This window comes from Capra hircus, chromosome 2, assembly GCF_001704415.2.
Source record: "Capra hircus breed San Clemente chromosome 2, ASM170441v1, whole genome shotgun sequence".
Taxonomy (NCBI): Eukaryota; Metazoa; Chordata; class Mammalia; order Artiodactyla; family Bovidae; genus Capra; species Capra hircus.
The window spans coordinates 16,820,856-16,838,119 of NC_030809.1; the positions used below are offsets into that span (position 1 = coordinate 16,820,856).

The following is a 17,264-nucleotide window of genomic DNA, read 5'->3' on the forward strand; positions in this document are numbered from 1 at the left end:
TGAAACCATGGACTCTTAACCACTGGACCAACAGGCAAGTCCCCTATTACATAATCTTTTAAAGGGAAGCTTTGAAAATGCCGAAGTTCTAGTACGAAGCTAGTCTTTTAGTTTAAGGATGCTTAGATAGCATAGCTGTTAAGACTTCTACGCTAATTTTCTAAAATAAGGCAGAAATATATTTTCATTACCTATCATATACTTTTCCCAATATATCCATAGGGGGTAAGAAAAAACAACAACAACAAAAAACCTGCCAAGAGTCAACTGTCAAATCCAGAGGTCATCTTTTTAAAAATAAGCAATGAAAACGTCTCTTCTAAAACTTATATATGCATGTAGAATTCAAACCTTCCTGTGTTCTTCTATATAAGGTTGTAATCAGAGCAAATTAATTATGTTCGGCAACAAAGGCATGAAAACTGCATAAGAAACATGTTTCACTGGTAGAAATTAAAACTCTGGAAATCACTTTAAGGCTCACTGGGCAGAATCTCCACAGAATTAAAGCTCCAGTATCTCTAGGCTGTATCTTATTTTTTCTCAATTAGGAAAAACAGCCTAGGGTTAACTGTAAACAAAATTATCTTAAGCTATAATGACAGAGTTTATCACAGTCCCCCAAATTAAAGACAGCTCTTAAGAATATAACTTGAATAAGGATCATGAATTGGTTCAACATATTTAACTGGTGATTTTATGAATTATAATGAATGCTGCTACTCTCTAAAAATGAAACAACCTCCTTGGCACGCTTACAGCTACACAACACATTTGTATGATTTCAAGCACCAGTGCTGGAGGCTCAGAATAAGTCAACGGGAGGAGGACTCCCACCACAGCAGCAAGCAGGTCTCCTGAGTAGATCAAATGACATGCTTAGCAGAGTAACCCGCAAATAAGAGGTAAGTACCCAATAGATAAACATAGCGTTAATCTAAAGGCTTTTCCTTTTCTTTCTTCAAAAACTGCTACCATAATTTTTTATTTCTATTCAGTGCTTTAAAAACCAAAATGAAAAATTTACAAATGTTAAAAGGAAGATTTTAATGTGGGATTTGTAAGGCTTTATGAAAAAATGATTTAATCTTCCTCCTAGCCTTCCCTCCTTGCCTCAGAAACTGGGAAGGCTAAGAGAAAAGAAATTACTACTTTAAAAAAATTACTGGTTCAAACGGCATAAAGTGATAAATTCGGAAAATATCTGTGCAGCAACAGATATTTTCTTTGAAAGATGAAACAAGTAAAAACAATTTTTTGGATCCTAGGAATACTTTATCCTCTTCTTTCAAACTATAAAGGAGTTCTAGAAACCCCAGTTTTTTAGAATGAGTTATAAAAATGTTTTATAAAAATGGCATTTATATGAGTATTAAAATAAACTTGATCAGACCAAATCTAATTACAAATAAGGATTCCTATGCTGGTAAATCATGGTGGGGCAGTGGGGGGTGGGGGGCTTGGAGTGTTTCTAGGTAGAAGGCCAGTGTGTATGAAAAGTTCTGTTTGTTGTTTGGATGTTTCTAATCTTCTGTACATATTATAAAGTAAAGGTAAAATAACAATCAAGGGTCAGGAAACACCCTAGGTTTTCATTATACCACTGAAAAAATTAATGTATCTCCCACTTCATTAATTGGAACATACCAGGCATATATATGATTATAAGAACTGGCTGTATTGTCACAAATGCACAAGAGACCTATGGAGAAGGGAGAGGCTGCTAATAAATTCAACTGCTTTTTAAAACTGGGTTTTATTAAGAAATAAAGAAAATAATGCAATTGATATATTTTATATCTAGGGCAAACTCTCTGGCATTCAAATTCAAACTCGACTCTGCCACAACAAGAAAAAAAAAAGGGGGGGAGAGAGAGAAACCAAAAAATAGTCTTTTTTTTCCCTACAGCTATCAGTTTCTTTCACTAAGCCTTCCGAAACCTGAGCCTCTGCAGAATACTAACCACTCGGGCCTCACCTACAGACATGGACAGATGTACGTACACTTTCATTTTATAGAATTTGAAATTCTCTTTTTAAGGAAGGAGTCAACTTTGGCCTTGAGTGTTTGGCATGGGTACAAAGCCTTAAAAAAGCAGATGACCAGCTTAGCTACTGACCATGCTGATCAGTGTCCGGAATCAGATCAAATCAAAGAAAAACATCGAATGGCTTTCTCTTTTAGAATATTCGAGCAACACACAAGTCCTGGGCATGTTTTGCAGAGCTCATTTGACCACTTAATCTCTTCTAACTGGTCTGGATTACAGACAGAATCGATACCAGAGAAAATGAAACAGACTGGTGAGGAACAGGGAAATAAGCCGCGCTGGGCAGCTCTTCTGATACTCACGGTGATAATACCCACAATTGGTGGCAACATCCTTGTTATTCTGGCTGTTTCACTGGAGAAAAAGTTGCAGTATGCTACCAATTATTTCCTAATGTCCCTGGCAGTGGCCGACTTGCTGGTTGGATTGTTTGTGATGCCGATTGCCCTCTTAACAATAATGTTTGGTAAGTATTTCACTTTGTTCCTGCCATCGAACCACAGAACTATGATATACTATTAGAGAAATGGATACTCATTCAGGGTTTACATATGAATTTGGACTATTTAAAGATACAGGGAGTAAGCAGTCCCTCATTTTTCATCATTTTCTACGGTTGATAATCAGTTTTAAAGAGCAAAAAATAATTTCTTAAACAATTCTATTCCCTCTCAGTCACCTAAAACAATCATTAAGAAGTCATCCAAGTTAGCAATATTCATATATTCTGAATGTATTACCTAAAACTTATTGTGAAGAACAGATGACTCTATACTTTATCCCATTACTAGCACTTTTTTTTCTTGATAAAGCAACAGCTAGAACACTATTGTGACAGTTAATGTGCTGGGATATTAATTATTAATTATTATTATTAATAATAAAATCTCTGAATCAGTAAATGCCAATATAAATCTCTAAACTTAAATTTCAATTGGAATTATTCTGAAAAGTCTTGCTATAGCTCTTTATAGTTTGTGTACTTAAACTAAAGTGTTACACATGTGTTGTGTTAACAAAAAATTATGTTTAGTTGCTGAAGGAATGGTCTGGCTCAGAAAATCCCAAGAGATTATCCATCTGTTTTATTTTTATGATTTCTGACCATTCATGTCCTTGATGTATGTTAGAAGAATAAGACCTCTAAGTTATTAAAATAAATGACCAACTCTGAGTTATTACAATAATTTAAAACATAATTAGAACTAAAATTTTAGTTTGTCATAATAAAAAAGAAAATGATATTAAAATGATGCAAGTAGTTTATGATTCATGCATAACATCTCTAGTTATATAATTTGGGTAAATACAATTCTGATGATGGATTATGAAGGCTCTCAAGAATCAGCATTAAGAGGGTATATAACTTATTTAATGCTTGACATAAATTGATAGTCCATTCATTAATTGCTGAAGAAGATGATTATTTATAGCAAACAGAGCTTTTTAGAATTGCTTATATGGTGAAGATAAAAATATTTCAGGTTATAGAAGTAAAATTTGTTAACTAGAATTAGATTGCATATTTGATTGTATTCAGGTTAAATGTTACATGTTTATAATTATAGAAAGGTATCTAATATTAATACTTGATCCCTCAAATACAATCAGATGGTGACAAGCTAAAACTTCCCATTCTTAGCTAGGTGTTACATTCTTTGGCGAGACAAATAGTAATGTCTTTTCTGCTTTAAAAGACTCTCTCGTCATTAGTATTCGCTATCTATCCCCTCTCTTGTAAGTTTGTAAAAATCTAGTGCAACACACAATCATGGAAAATTACTGAGAAATCTACTCTACAGGAGAGCCTAAACAATCTTAATTCTGAATAAAGTTTAAAAGAAGTAAATGAGGATTATGTAGGAACATTTATGCATATTTTATAAAGATTGTACAGGCACCAATTCAAATTCTTATCTCCATGTGCACAACAGTTTAATGCGTGAAGTTACTCTTTAAATTGTGCTTTGTTAGGCATACAGAAAATGTTAAAATGCTCATCCCAACTACAACAAAATGTAATTGACATGTTATGTTGAATAAATGAGATTGAAATGTATTTTAACTTTAAAATCCATGAGTTCATAAATATCAATCATCTATTAGTATTTGCAAAATACTGTTGTAGATACTTAACCAACAGTTAGACAGTTAAGGAATCTTAAAAGGCAAAGTTTCATGACATTAAAGAAAGCTGATAAACAAAATACAAAAGCAGGTAACAGTGATAATCCCATGTATTTCACAGGAAAACAGCAGGCATACAGCAGCTGAAAACTAAGTTTATATTTAAATATTTGGGGCCCAAGGTATTCTTAGCTATAACAACAGAAAATCCAACATATTTAAACATACAATATGTAGAACATTTTCCTATCTATGTTTAAAAAATTATTATATGTACACACTTTTAACTTCATTTTGTTCTTTCAAATGTAAATTTTTAATTACAAAATAAACTTTCATAGTCCCAAACATTTCTGCTATCAGTAATTAAGCTGCATAGAAAGGTTAGTAGATTTTTAAAAATAAGCTAAACTGGGAACCACTATTTAAAATATTACTGCATTAATTCATTATTGAAAACATTCTACTTCTATGAGAAAGTGCATGTTGCCCTCTTAAAAGCTTTCAAAAGCATACATTCATAAACTTGGAACTTCATATATTATAAATGGGGACCTGAGTTCAAATACTGAGTTTTTAAATAGCCTTTCATGTGTTAACTAAATCAATGCATTTATAAGAATTTCTGTAACTTTAAAATGCAGGGGTAGATTTTGTGTAGTTTTCTTTCATTACAGGAAAAATCTTCAGAATTTCTGAAGTCTGTACAAACAAAAGTATCCCTGGTTATGGAAATTAAAAAAAATTAACTACCACTATTAGTGATAGGAGTTATTTCAGTTATCTTAGGAAAATTTAAAGAAAGTAACACTGAAACTTTATATTCTAACAAAATTAAATTAAAAAAAAGGACAGCACTGACAATTTTAAAGTGGCTTTTACACTGAGTAACATTTTATCTAACCAATAGTTTGTATATTTGATTATATATTTGAATTTCTATTTTACCAAGATTATAATGACTGATATAACACAGTTTTTCAAATAAATTGTGCTACATTAACTTTTCTGTCACTTCTTCCTCCTGGGGAGCATTGGACTTAACCTTTACTTTCTAGATTTTTCACTGTCTTGTCTATAATTCTTAAAAACCATGATCACAAATTAGTGGCTTATAATATAAGGCTTGAAGATGCTGAGGTTAGACATATTTGAGTAGAACTCAAAGGAAAAAAAGAGTATCATATGCCAGTATAAAAACGACAGGTTATTCACAGTTTAAGAATGTCTCTGAACTTTTTCTTCTCCCATTAAACAAAGGGAGACATTTGGTCATCCACTGGTCATTACTGGCTTCTTTATAACAAATTTAAAACAATGTTTCATAATCTGTAAGTTGAAACAGTATCTGCGGTATGCTGAAAGTGGGCATATAAAATGGCTGAAATATGGGGGTTCATTTGAAGCAAGATACCATATGCTTTGAATCCTGGTTCTCTTGTATTCGCTTAGGCAAGTCATTAACAACATATCAGAACTCAAGCACCCTATGTGTAAAATGGCTATGCTAAATCTTCCACTGCCACTATCTTGTGAAATTTTCAAGTAGGTCCCAGCATGTATTATATACTAATAATTGGCAAGTATTTGTACAACATGCAAAGGGTTTATATACTTAAATACAATATTTAGTTTAGATGTTTGACCAGAGATGAAATAAACATATAGCAGTAAAAGAGAAAAAAATCAGTTATTCATTTATACAGTGAAAAAACAAGGGAGCAAAGCAATTAAAGGCACTTCTTTCTGAAAAATGGAAATTAAAAAAAAAACGTAAAATTTTCACAAGTTTTAAATCACTCGAAATATTAATAACACTATATTATACATTTAACCCCATGATCCTTCATATGCTCAAATGCAGTGAAAAAACAATAACAAAAACAAAGAAGCTTTGTAATAAAAATTTAAGCACTGCTCTAGCTGTCTTTTCCAGAAGATAAATATAGAAACATAAGAATTTCTGAGATTAAAGAAAAAAACATACTTGAAAACTATGTCCTTTTTGGACGTTAGGGCAATTTAGGACTTGTCCTGCTCCAGTATCAAGAACTATGTACATCAATGAACAGAGTCCCCTTGGAATGGCTTTAAAAATAGTCTTTAAATCCTCAAGAGGGAAATCTTTTATGTCATTCAGAGATTAATGTCAATTACTTTCCAAACTAACGGCATAACTCAGCTTTTCAGACTAAAAACTTGCCCCAAGGATAAGCAGGTTTCAGATGAAAATTAGTCTACGTCATCAAGAAGCCAAGTTTGCGGTTTAAAAATTCAGGTTTCTGTACCAGTTTAAAAGAAAGCCAAACAAACAGACAACTCACCCAAAAGAAAACAAAACAAAAAAGGCATGGCAATGCACATAGGTTATTTATGCTTCTTAGCCATATTCGATATAAATAGTTAAAATTCAACTTTAGTAAAAGGCATACTTTCATGACAAATTTAGTTAAAAGTTGAACAGTTAAACATGTTCTCATGCCCTTTTTACAAAGTAGAGTTTTCATTTTAATCGGATGTGTTTTGCTACCACAGGCAGGAAAACAAACACTGAACAAACACTGATTTTATACTGATGATACGGCTCATTGTTTATAAGTGGGAGGGTTTTAATGGCTGGATTAGTTGGCTAGTTTCTGCCAAACAATAAGAACTAACATTTATTGGGTGCTTTCTGCATGCCAGATGTTGTTCTAAACACTTTACATGTATCACTGTATTTAATCCTCAAAGCAGCTCTATAAAATGGTATTATTATCATCCTCATTTTACAAGAGAGGACACAGGAATAAATAAATGATATGATCTGAACCTAGGAGAACTAATTCTAGAATTCACACTCTTAACCTCTTTTACTCTGCTTTCTCAAATGAAATGAGAAACTGTATCAACCAAAACTGTTTTATTTGGCAAGCAGGCAACATTTTTATCTTAAATAACTTGATCTAACAGGAGGGCCATAGAATTTTATCTAGGGACAAGGCAGAACCCAATATTGTTTAAAAGTTATATTTCATATTAAATGATACATATTATACAATTTAAGTGTTTTCTTTCTTCTGTAATAGTTTTTATTAAAAAAATAAAGCCTCAGGAATTAATTTAGTTTAAGTATCTGATAACTTATTTCCCTTAGATTCTTAGATACACTTTTCTGTTTATGTAAATCTTAACTTCCATTTTAAATAATACATTATATTCTTATGGAAATAAGTTAGACATAATATAACAAATAAATAAAATTATAAATCTTTAAAACCTTTTCCAGTTACTCTGAGTAGTAACAAACTTTCCTGACCTCGAGCCTGTCAAATTAATACTAACTAAGAAGACAATTTTAGAATGAAAATATCTGTACTAGGAAAAGTCCTTTTATAAACTGAGAACATCTAGAGCTGTTTTTAACTTGCATAAATTATTATGTTACATGAATTCTACTTAGGCAATTATTTTGGCTTTGTATAAAAGATTTCTTTAATTTAATCCAATCATCTATTACATTTGTTAGTTTCATAAAAACAGCCTACTCACCAGTATCTCATGAAACCTGGAATCATAAAGGTTAAACAAAAAGATCTATCACTCTTAATCCTAAATCTCAGTCTCTTTCTTTCTTAAAGAAAATTCTCTATCATGCTTCAACATTTCTACTGTAATTGATTAAGAATTGCACTGACTAAAGCAATAACATTCTAATGATCTGCATTAATTTTAGGAACCCCTTTCTGCTCCAAAATGTAGAGTTTATAAATTCATTTTGCTGGAAAACAAAGCTAACAAGGCTTCATAGGCTTAGCTAAAATCAACACTAAAGAGCTCTCCCTCTTAGTTCACAATTAGAAGTATGTAGGTCAAACAGTTTAATTCCAGAGATATATACTTTTAATATGAGAGTTCTGTTGTGGCCTGCTGCTCACGGCTACTAGATTTCTGACCAGAATTTTCCAGACGTTAACTGAAAAGAACACAATCCAAAATTAGAATAGCTAAATAGGCGAGTGTAAATTATTAGTAACCCATTTAAAAGATGATAGAGAGCAGGCATTTTACAAGAGAAAGCCTAAGACATAAGACCTTAATTTTCTGCCTTTTAGAATCTTTAACTATGATCAGAATCTCTGGCTGTAGCTCTAGATTTGAGTATTTTTCTGTTTGCTGCTCAGTTCTAAACCTGAACTTCAGGACAGTTTAAAATGCAGCCTCACTTTAAGTAGTTTCCACTGCAAAACTATCTCAGACATACATGATTCGTTTCGCTCTATTTAGGCCATTAATTTCCTTAAGCTCAGGTCAAAGAATACACTGCTGCCTTTGACTGTTCAAGGTCCTTTCCTGCTAGTTAAAAAGAAAACTGAACACCACGGCTAAGAGGGAGAAAATCTAACTGATTAGATTCTTCCTAAACACAAGTATCTCTGCCATATTTTATTTCTTTTGTTTATTTTGAGCAGTCTCCCATTAAGTTTTTTTATGAGGAATTCTGAGTGCCTATCCTTTGTCAGCAAACTCAATAAAAAACCTTTTCAAGAAAGCAGTGCTTCTCAAACACTAATCTGCATACAAATCACCTAAGGTATTTCCTTCACCTGCAGTCTGATGCAGCAGGTAGGGATGAGGCCCAAGAGCCTGCAGTTCTAAAAAGTTCCCAGGTGATGCTGATCCTTGCAGATCTGAAGAGCATATCTTGAGTAGCAAGGTCCTAAAGAACACTTCCAATTAACATTTTACATTTTAGCAAAATTTTGATAAATAAATGCTCCCTCTCACATTTAAAGACTTCACTGTACCTGATTTTACCCATCTGCAAAATCAGTGTCCCTTCCAGCTCAGTGACTAAATTTTATCATCTCCATCCCTTATCCCCACCCCAATTCAATGAAGTAGGAAAAGCCTGATTAAAGTAATTTACTTAAAAGTATGAATTACTCCCTCCATCTGATGCTTTAAAGCCTTTTTAAAGAATCTGCTGAAGATGGAACCAAGTACAAAGGAATCATTTATTCTTTTTCAAAAAAAAAAAAAAAACTCATACTGATTTAAAAAATATTTTAATAGTCCTGTTAGAAATGCTACATACCAACTGCGGAAGCAGAAGGTACCAATGGGAGTATTTGTCCGGTCTGCTAGCTTTTTTGGTGAAATATCCAAGTATTTTTCACTGAGATCCTATTTGATTCTTAAAAAAAAAAAAAAAAAAAAATTCAAGTCTATCTAAAACATCTTTCCCTAAATTATAGTCTTTTTCTTTGGCGGGGTGGGGGTGGGTGGGGGTCTGGAATACTAACCTCTCTCCACCCCTCAAAATATCCAAGTATTTTTTCACTGAGATCCTATTTGATTCTTTAAAAAAAAAAAAATATTCAAGTCTATCTAAAACATCTTTCCCTAAATTATAGCCTTTTTTTTTTGGCAGGGTGGGGGTGGGTGGAGGTCTGGAATACTAACCTCTCTCCACCCCTCAGGCTTCCTGAATTTAAACAGTTTACAACTAAAAGGTCTCTTGGTGCTCTGAAATCCTGAGATAATCTTCATTCCCCCTCCAATTACCTCAATTATTTTACACCTGTCAAAGTCAGATACACTTGCAAAAACCAGGAAAAGTAGTTTACATTTCGTCAGTGGACATACAATCAAACCATAAAAAGGGTTTAGATAATCTCATATGTATGGCATTTGTTCTACACAGAAGCAATGTGCTTTTATAGGAAGTTCTAAAATTTGTGTGTTTATAAAATGGATTCTAACTGAAATACTCTAGGGCAAATGCTATAATAAATTTTAGTTGTTTTATTTTATTTTTTAGTTGTTTTAAAACTGCAAAAAAATATTGTAGTGAGTATATATGTACAATGTACAGTCTATCAAATTCATATATGTATGGATACTCTTCTAAGTAAGTTTATTGGAAAACTATGTAGAATATTCAATAACATACCCTAAACCTGAAATTTTTTTAAAAATTTAATATTCTAAAGTGTTTAAGACTGTATAGGTATGAGATATAGAATAAATGCTTTTTAAATAAGAGTTTGTTAAATAAATAATTACCATGCCTAATAATGAGATGTTCTTTTTAAACCAAAAATCTGTATTATATCTCAAGTGCTTAGAGTGAAGGATGGACTTTTGGAAGGGTAACAATCCACTTTTCTCTGGAATAACCTATAGCCATTCCTTTCGCAAACTTTATTTCAGAACTATTTCTGTCAAAAGGAAAACTCAAGTCATTCCACTTAGTTATTTCACCAAATTAGAGTTTGCTATAAGCAAGGCTCATACTGCTGCTGCTAGTTAATGCCAGAAATGAGCCCAAATCCCAGGCCTGAACTGCCATGCTAATATTCTTTATGCCACATTACACTGCTTCCTCTATCTGGCAAAAGGTGCGTGTTTGTTCTTTTCAAATAGCAGATTAAAAATAAATTTTATCAGAATAGCAAAATTAAGCTGTAACACTATATACATTTTTTAAATATTACAAAAGAAACAGACAAAAGAGCAAAGGTCAAAATAATGATAAAAATGCTAAACTGATTTAGAAAGAGTTGTAATTACCATACAAAACAAAATCTATTTAAAAGGTACCATCTACAGAAATGTAATCATCAACTTTATTATCTGAAGTCTTCTTGGAAATTAAGTCATAAAATTTCAGATGAATATTGAAAAAGGTTAAAAAATATGTATCAGTTAAAAAAGAAACTGCAGGAGAATATGGTTTTGTTTTGTTTTTTCTTTCTTTCAGAGGCTACGTGGCCCCTGCCACTTGTTCTATGCCCTGCCTGGTTATTTCTTGATGTTCTTTTTTCTACTGCATCCATCCTGCATCTCTGCGCCATTTCAGTGGATCGTTACATAGCCATCAAAAAGCCAATCCAGGCCAATCAATATAACTCACGAGCTACAGCATTAATCAAGATTATCGTGGTGTGGTTGATTTCAATAGGTATGTGGGGAATGCCAGGGTGTGGGGTGGGGTATACAGGCCTTTGGTTCCTTTTGGCTAGGAGATTATCAGACCTGGTAGACAGTGATACAGCAATACAAACTCCTCATAACATTACATTCATCATATAGCTTCTAAACCATCGTATCAGAAAAAGGGTGAAAAAGCAGAAAAGTTCATGGCTTGCTGACATGCAGGAAGACTAAATCTGAAAACGTTTTCATATTTGTCAACCAATCATTAAGGCCTAGGTAGCATACAGAATCCTGAAATTTTATTCAAGTAACACCAAAAAATGACATGCATCTTAAATCACACCTAAGAAAATAAATAGGAAATGAGAAAAAAGAATGAAAACATTTTATGTCGCTATCAAAGTTCATATAGTCACCTTGGAAATTAATATGTATACAGACTAGACACATCAGTGTCTGTTTAAGTGTTTTGAACACGTTTATAAATTTTTTTTGGCTATACTGCATGGCATGTGAGATCTTAGAACTCCAACCACAGGGACTGAACCTGTACCCCTTGCAGTGGAAGTGTGGAGTCTTAACCACTGGACCTCCAAGGAAGTCCTTGAAAGTGTTTAATTAGAAATGTTAAGAGATACAAATGATGTTCAGAAATAATTTTTGGAAGAAATTATATTTCTTAACTGTTTTATGCCCCTGTGCCCATCTTTAATACTCAAAGATAGCTGCTATATTAGAGTATCTGAGCATGATATAAAGCATAAATGGTAACTCAAATCTTTTATAAGTTAGTACCACAAAAACAAACAGATTCACAACAGTTACTATGATCATTAACAGTATGTCCAGTATGTTCACTTCCTCCTAGTAAGGAAAATTCAAAGAGGAAAAAATCAAGAGAGACTTGAAATAATCGAGAAACTTGAAACACTAGAAAGAAATCAAGTAAAGATGTGACTTCTCTATTGAGAAAAAAAAAAGACACTGGGGGTTAGGGAAAAACAAACAAGAAAGCAAAATATTGAAAATGACCTACATATTCTTGGAATAAAGATACCAAGACCAACTCTCTTTTGAAAAGTTTGGAGTTTAAAGTACGGAGTGTTACTACTCTGGCTTGGGAAGAAATTAAGAGTCAAGGAGAAGTCTATTTATCTGCAAGCAGTGAGGAAAAGCTAACTTTGGGGAAAGAGGCTGATTGATAGAACAAAAGAGGGCCCTAAAAAAGAAGCTACAGAAAGGGCATCAGAGATAATGAGTGACAACTGCCAAAATTTAAAGTGGAGAGAAGGAAAACTGAAGTTATGTCAAAACCCCCCTATCTTTTTGGTAAGCTCAGGGCAATGAGAGAAAAGGAAAGGGAAACTGTGTGTGTTGCAGTAGGGTGGAAGCAAGGGGTGGAATGGGGGACAGGGCAAAGGTGGAGGGAAAATAGGAGAAATGGTTCCTTAAGAATTAAAACATTTGAAACTGAAATATATATTCAAGCTAATATAGAGCCTGTTGGTAGAAGCTGTACCTTGATTAAGCCTGGATGACATGAATTTATATTGACAAAACTGATCAAATTATATTATAGAGTGCTTATATGTTAGACACTAAGACTATAAAAATAGGAAAAAGAATCTTTTCACTCAGGAAGATGGTCTAATAGTAAGTACTAAGTACACAGGAAGAAAAGAATAAAACGATGACCTCAGGTTTACAGCTTACAAGGGATCTTACAAACCTATTTTTTCCTTCTATAGATGAGAAAAGAAACCTAGAGGTTTTAAATGGTTGGCTTAAAGACTTATTTAAGCACAAAGGTCAAGATCAATGCCATTTTCAGTTCATCACACTCTGTGCTGTAGAACCAATGACAATTTAACAACTTTGTAAAAGAAAAGGTAGATAACGGTGTTAGTTCAGTTTTTAAACTCTGTAATGTGCTGAAAAGAGCTCACTTTCTTCTTCTGGATTTAGTTATCCCAGGTAACACCTGACAACAGTAAGGCTGAAAGGAGAGTAACAGGGTAAGGTGTAAAAAAATACCAGAGAAGACAAAGGTTACTGACCAACAAGTTGGTTGAGAAGGTAACATGAGCCTTCATGGGAGTTAATGGAATGTGGGAAAAAGAGAAGGATGAACTGGATAGAGCTCAAGATAACTGTGTAAAGAAGTTCTACAGCAATGAAGAGCAGCAGGACAAGAAAGGGAAATAACCGTTCACGATTTTAGATATGGGATAATTTTAAGTGGACTTATGGATGGCTTCAGGAATGCAAACAAATAACTGGAGGTGAAGAGTTCAAGAAATATAAACTTGGGTGTTAGAAGAGTCATCAATGGGATGAAATTATGGACGATGATAGAAGGGAACAGGGGACAGAAAACTATAGCAAAGGGCTAAAACCATTAAGGAAGACAGACAATATGTCCTGGAGGTTGACAGAGGATCCAGATGGAGAACAGTATAAATAGCTTACATAGGCTTTGAAAGAGATGTGCTTTTGGGGGGGTGGGGGTGGGGCGAGGAGGAGAACAGTGTAATGGTTACTGGAAGTAATAGGACAGAAGGACCAGCTAAAGTTTTCTGCAAAGGGCAAGAGAGTAAATGTTTTGGTCTTACAGATTCTGTATGATTTCTGTCAAAACTACTCAGCTCAGTGGCAGTAGAACAAAAGCAGCCACAGACCATATATTAACAACAGGTATGGCTGTGTTCCAACACAATTTTATTTACAAAAATGGAAGGCAGGCCAGATTTGGCCGTTGAGCCACAGTTTGTTGACCCCTAGTGTAGAACAGAAAGTATACAGATCATCTTTCTGGTGGTGTACCTGAGAAAAAGCAGACAAAGCCGCGGCCTTCATTAGAAAGGGATTGAGGAATACATTCTTGTCACGGTCTCTACGCTACAATAAAAAGGCGATGTAGATGACAGGAATATGTTCAGATTCAGAGAAGTGAATCCTATGATACCTCAAGAATCCTAGATGGGTCTAAAGATCAATTAACTCAGACTTACTTTAAAATATCTGCTGTTTCAAAGGGAAAGGATTAGGGCCAACACTTGTGTTCTCTTCTATAAAAAGCTATTTCACTAATAAGCAAGATCATATTTAAATACCTACTTCATAATATTTAAAGTGTAAGAAAATTAGCATGAAATATATTTCCTTCATTTCTAATGGAGGAAAATGCAATCTTGAAAATAAATTTCATGATCCACAAACTCTTAAGTAGCATTTAATAAAAAACAATGAACCCTTAGTTTTCCCTAAGAAGTCAGAAAGAAAAAGTTAAAAGACATTCACAAAGATCAAAAGATAAACTGTCTGTTAAATGAAACTGTGTAACTTCAGAGATTAAATAGGTATCAACTCAGAACAAAGATACTGCATGAATGTATTCTTAAGTCTTTTGAGCTCAATCACATTGGATATTAAGATAAAAGCAACTTCTCTCCCATATTCCTTTCCTTAACCTGAGATAGCTCAAGAAACAAAAATAGATACTGTGAAGTGGAGAATAAATGAAGACACTCTCTATATCATGGGTACAATATAGTTTTAGGGACGCTTTAGTTATACAACTGAAACCACTAACGAGTCTCTTTAAAAACAGCAGGTTTGCCTACTTAGATTCTGTTTGTCAAATCTTCCATTGATTAAGTGCTTTGATTCTGCCTTGCGGGTACCAGGAATTAACATATACTAATCGTGAAATGTCAGGAGGACAAACTTTAAAAGGATCTAATCATAGGTCATAACTCAGTTTATCTTGTTTTCCTTAGGCATTGCCCTTCCAGTTCCTATTAAAGGGATAGAAACTGATGTGGCTAACCCAAACAACATCACCTGTGTGCTGACAAAGGATCGTTTTGGCAGTTTCATGCTCTTTGGCTCATTGGCTTCCTTCTTCACACCCCTGGCCATCATGATTGTCACCTACTTTCTCACTATCCATGCTTTACAGAAGAAAGCTTACTTGGTCAAAAACAAGCCACCTCAACGCCTAACATGGTTGACCGTGTCCACAGTTTTCCAAAGGGATGAAACACCTTGCTCATCACCAGAAAAAGTAGCAATGCTGGATGGCTTTCACAAGGACAAAACTCTGCCCAATGCAAGATCTGACATACTTATGCGAAGAATGTCCACAGTAGGAAAGAAGTCAGTGCAGACCATTTCCAATGAACAGAGAGCCTCAAAGGTTCTCGGGATTGTATTTTTCCTCTTTTTACTTATGTGGTGCCCCTTTTTTATTACAAATGTAACTTTAGTTTTATGTGACTCGTGCAACCAGATGACTCTCAACATGCTCCTGGAGATATTTGTGTGGATAGGCTATGTTTCCTCAGGGGTGAATCCTCTGGTCTACACTCTCTTCAACAAGACATTTCGGGATGCATTTGGCCGGTACCTCACCTGCAATTACCGAGCCCCCACATCAGTAAAAACCCTTGGAAAATGCTCCAGTAATATCTACTTTCGGAATCCAATGGCAGAGAATTCTATATTTTTTATGAAACATGGAATGCGAAATGGCATTAATCCTGCCATGTACCAGAGCCCAATGAGGCTCCGAGGCTCAACCATTCAGTCTTCATCCATCATTTTACTAGATACACTTCTCCTCACCGAAAATGAAGGTGACAAAACTGAAGAGCAAATCAGTTATGTATAGCAGTAATGGCACAATTTTAATATAATGATGAGTAAGATGATGAAGAAAATATAAATATACCAAGAATTATATAAAGAACGTTGTATCATGTATCAAAAATCATCTCTTTAAGAATTCTGTATTAAGATTATCCAATTTTCTTTATTTGGGCAAAATTATTCTACTATTAATAAAAAATCATTTTTGTATAGCTGAAAATTAAAACAGTCCAGCACACTGGTTAAATGTTAAGATAATCAAATGAAATAAAATTATTAAATCAATAAACTTGTGGTTTAGAAAAAAACAATGTCACCATACAAAAAAATAATGCTACCATAAAAATTTATTTAGTTCCTAACTGCATACAAAGCTATGCCAAGAATGAAATAAACAAAACAAACGAGCATTAACCTTGTCTTCAAGGCCTTAAAAGCATAAGGCATAACACAGAACAACAATGATAAGAGGTCTAAAAAAAAAGAGTATAAAATAATGATCACATCTGAAGATAAGCTAAGATTGCCATTTACAGTTTGGCTTAGTTAAATGTGGGCTTCCCTGGTGCTTCCCATGGTAAACAATCTGCCTGCAATGCAGGAGACCCAGGTTCGATCCCTGGGTCGGGAGGATCTCCTGGAGAAAGGAATGGCTACCCACTCTAGTATTCTTGCCTGGAGAATTCCATGGACAGAGGAGCCTGGTGGGCTATGACCACGGGGCCACAAAGAGTCGGACATGACTGAGTAACACTTTCACTTTCACTTTAGTTAAATGTAGCCACAATTTTGCACTGATCAGGAAACTGTCTTGATGAAAGGGGGTAGGGAGGAGAGTATCTGGATATCACACCAAAGAACTGGATCTTGGAATTACAGCTGTTTGTTAAATGGCTCATACCAGGCATTTACTGAACACAGGCAGGTTTACTAGAGGAAGAAAAAGCAAATGAAAACAGTCTTGGGTACATGAACCTTATGTTTCTCAAAGAGCATGTGTAAACTGGAGGCATGGGACTTTAATCCAGGAACCTAAACTTTAATGAATTTGTAAATAAGACCATGGCTGCCCAAGCTTGCTCAAAGAGTTGGCTGAACTTCTGGCACATAATTTTTTATTCATCTGTTTGTCATTTTACTTTGCACTGCTAGATGTGGACTAAATCCAATCTGTGTCATTTACTAGTTATTAATAATTTGAGAACTTGCAGCACCTTAGACAAGTTGATTACATTTAATTTTCTTCATCCATGAAGTTTTAGACAAAAGCATTCCTAACATCTTTTCTAGTTTCTACTTCTTATAAGAGTCATATTATGAAGGAAACACACACACACCAAAACCCTGAACGGCCTTTTAGAAATAAAAAGCACATAATTCATTAGCTGGATCTGAGTATCCTTGGTAGTAGCCTTGGTGGTAGAGACCTTAGCAAAGCCTAAAAGCAGCTCAGGGAAGACATCTGCTGCTGAAACTGGGAATTGACCACATGTGTGAGCTACAGTAAATACAAGA

The 17,264-nt window shown here is 34.2% G+C and overlaps 2 protein-coding genes across 2 annotated transcripts in view; one reads left to right on the forward strand and one right to left on the reverse strand.

The window, feature by feature from the left end:
- PSMD1 (proteasome 26S subunit, non-ATPase 1) overlaps window positions 1-17,264 on the reverse strand; it is an 83,669-nt gene that overhangs the window by 38,681 nt on the left and 27,724 nt on the right. The window lies entirely within an intron of this gene.
- On the forward strand, window positions 263-16,048 carry HTR2B (5-hydroxytryptamine receptor 2B). Its single transcript, XM_005676671.3, has 4 exons — window positions 263-905; window positions 1,910-2,517; window positions 10,924-11,124; window positions 14,879-16,048. Exons 2-4 carry the CDS (start codon window positions 1,995-1,997, stop codon window positions 15,769-15,771), a joined length of 1,617 nt encoding a protein of 538 aa, XP_005676728.1. The 5' UTR covers window positions 263-905; window positions 1,910-1,994; the 3' UTR covers window positions 15,772-16,048.

What these genes read in the sequence shown, in the direction of transcription:
- HTR2B (XM_005676671.3), top strand. Translation starts at nt 1,995, where the DNA reads ATGTACGTACACTTTCATTTTATAGAATTTGAAATTCTCTTTTTAAGG. An exon ending in CCTCTTAACAATAATGTTTG is followed by an intron (nt 2,518 to 10,923) that starts GTAAGTATTTCA and finishes TCTTTCTTTCAG; the next exon opens with AGGCTACGTGGCCCCTGCCA. An exon ending in GGTGTGGTTGATTTCAATAG is followed by an intron (nt 11,125 to 14,878) that starts GTATGTGGGGAA and finishes TGTTTTCCTTAG; the next exon opens with GCATTGCCCTTCCAGTTCCT.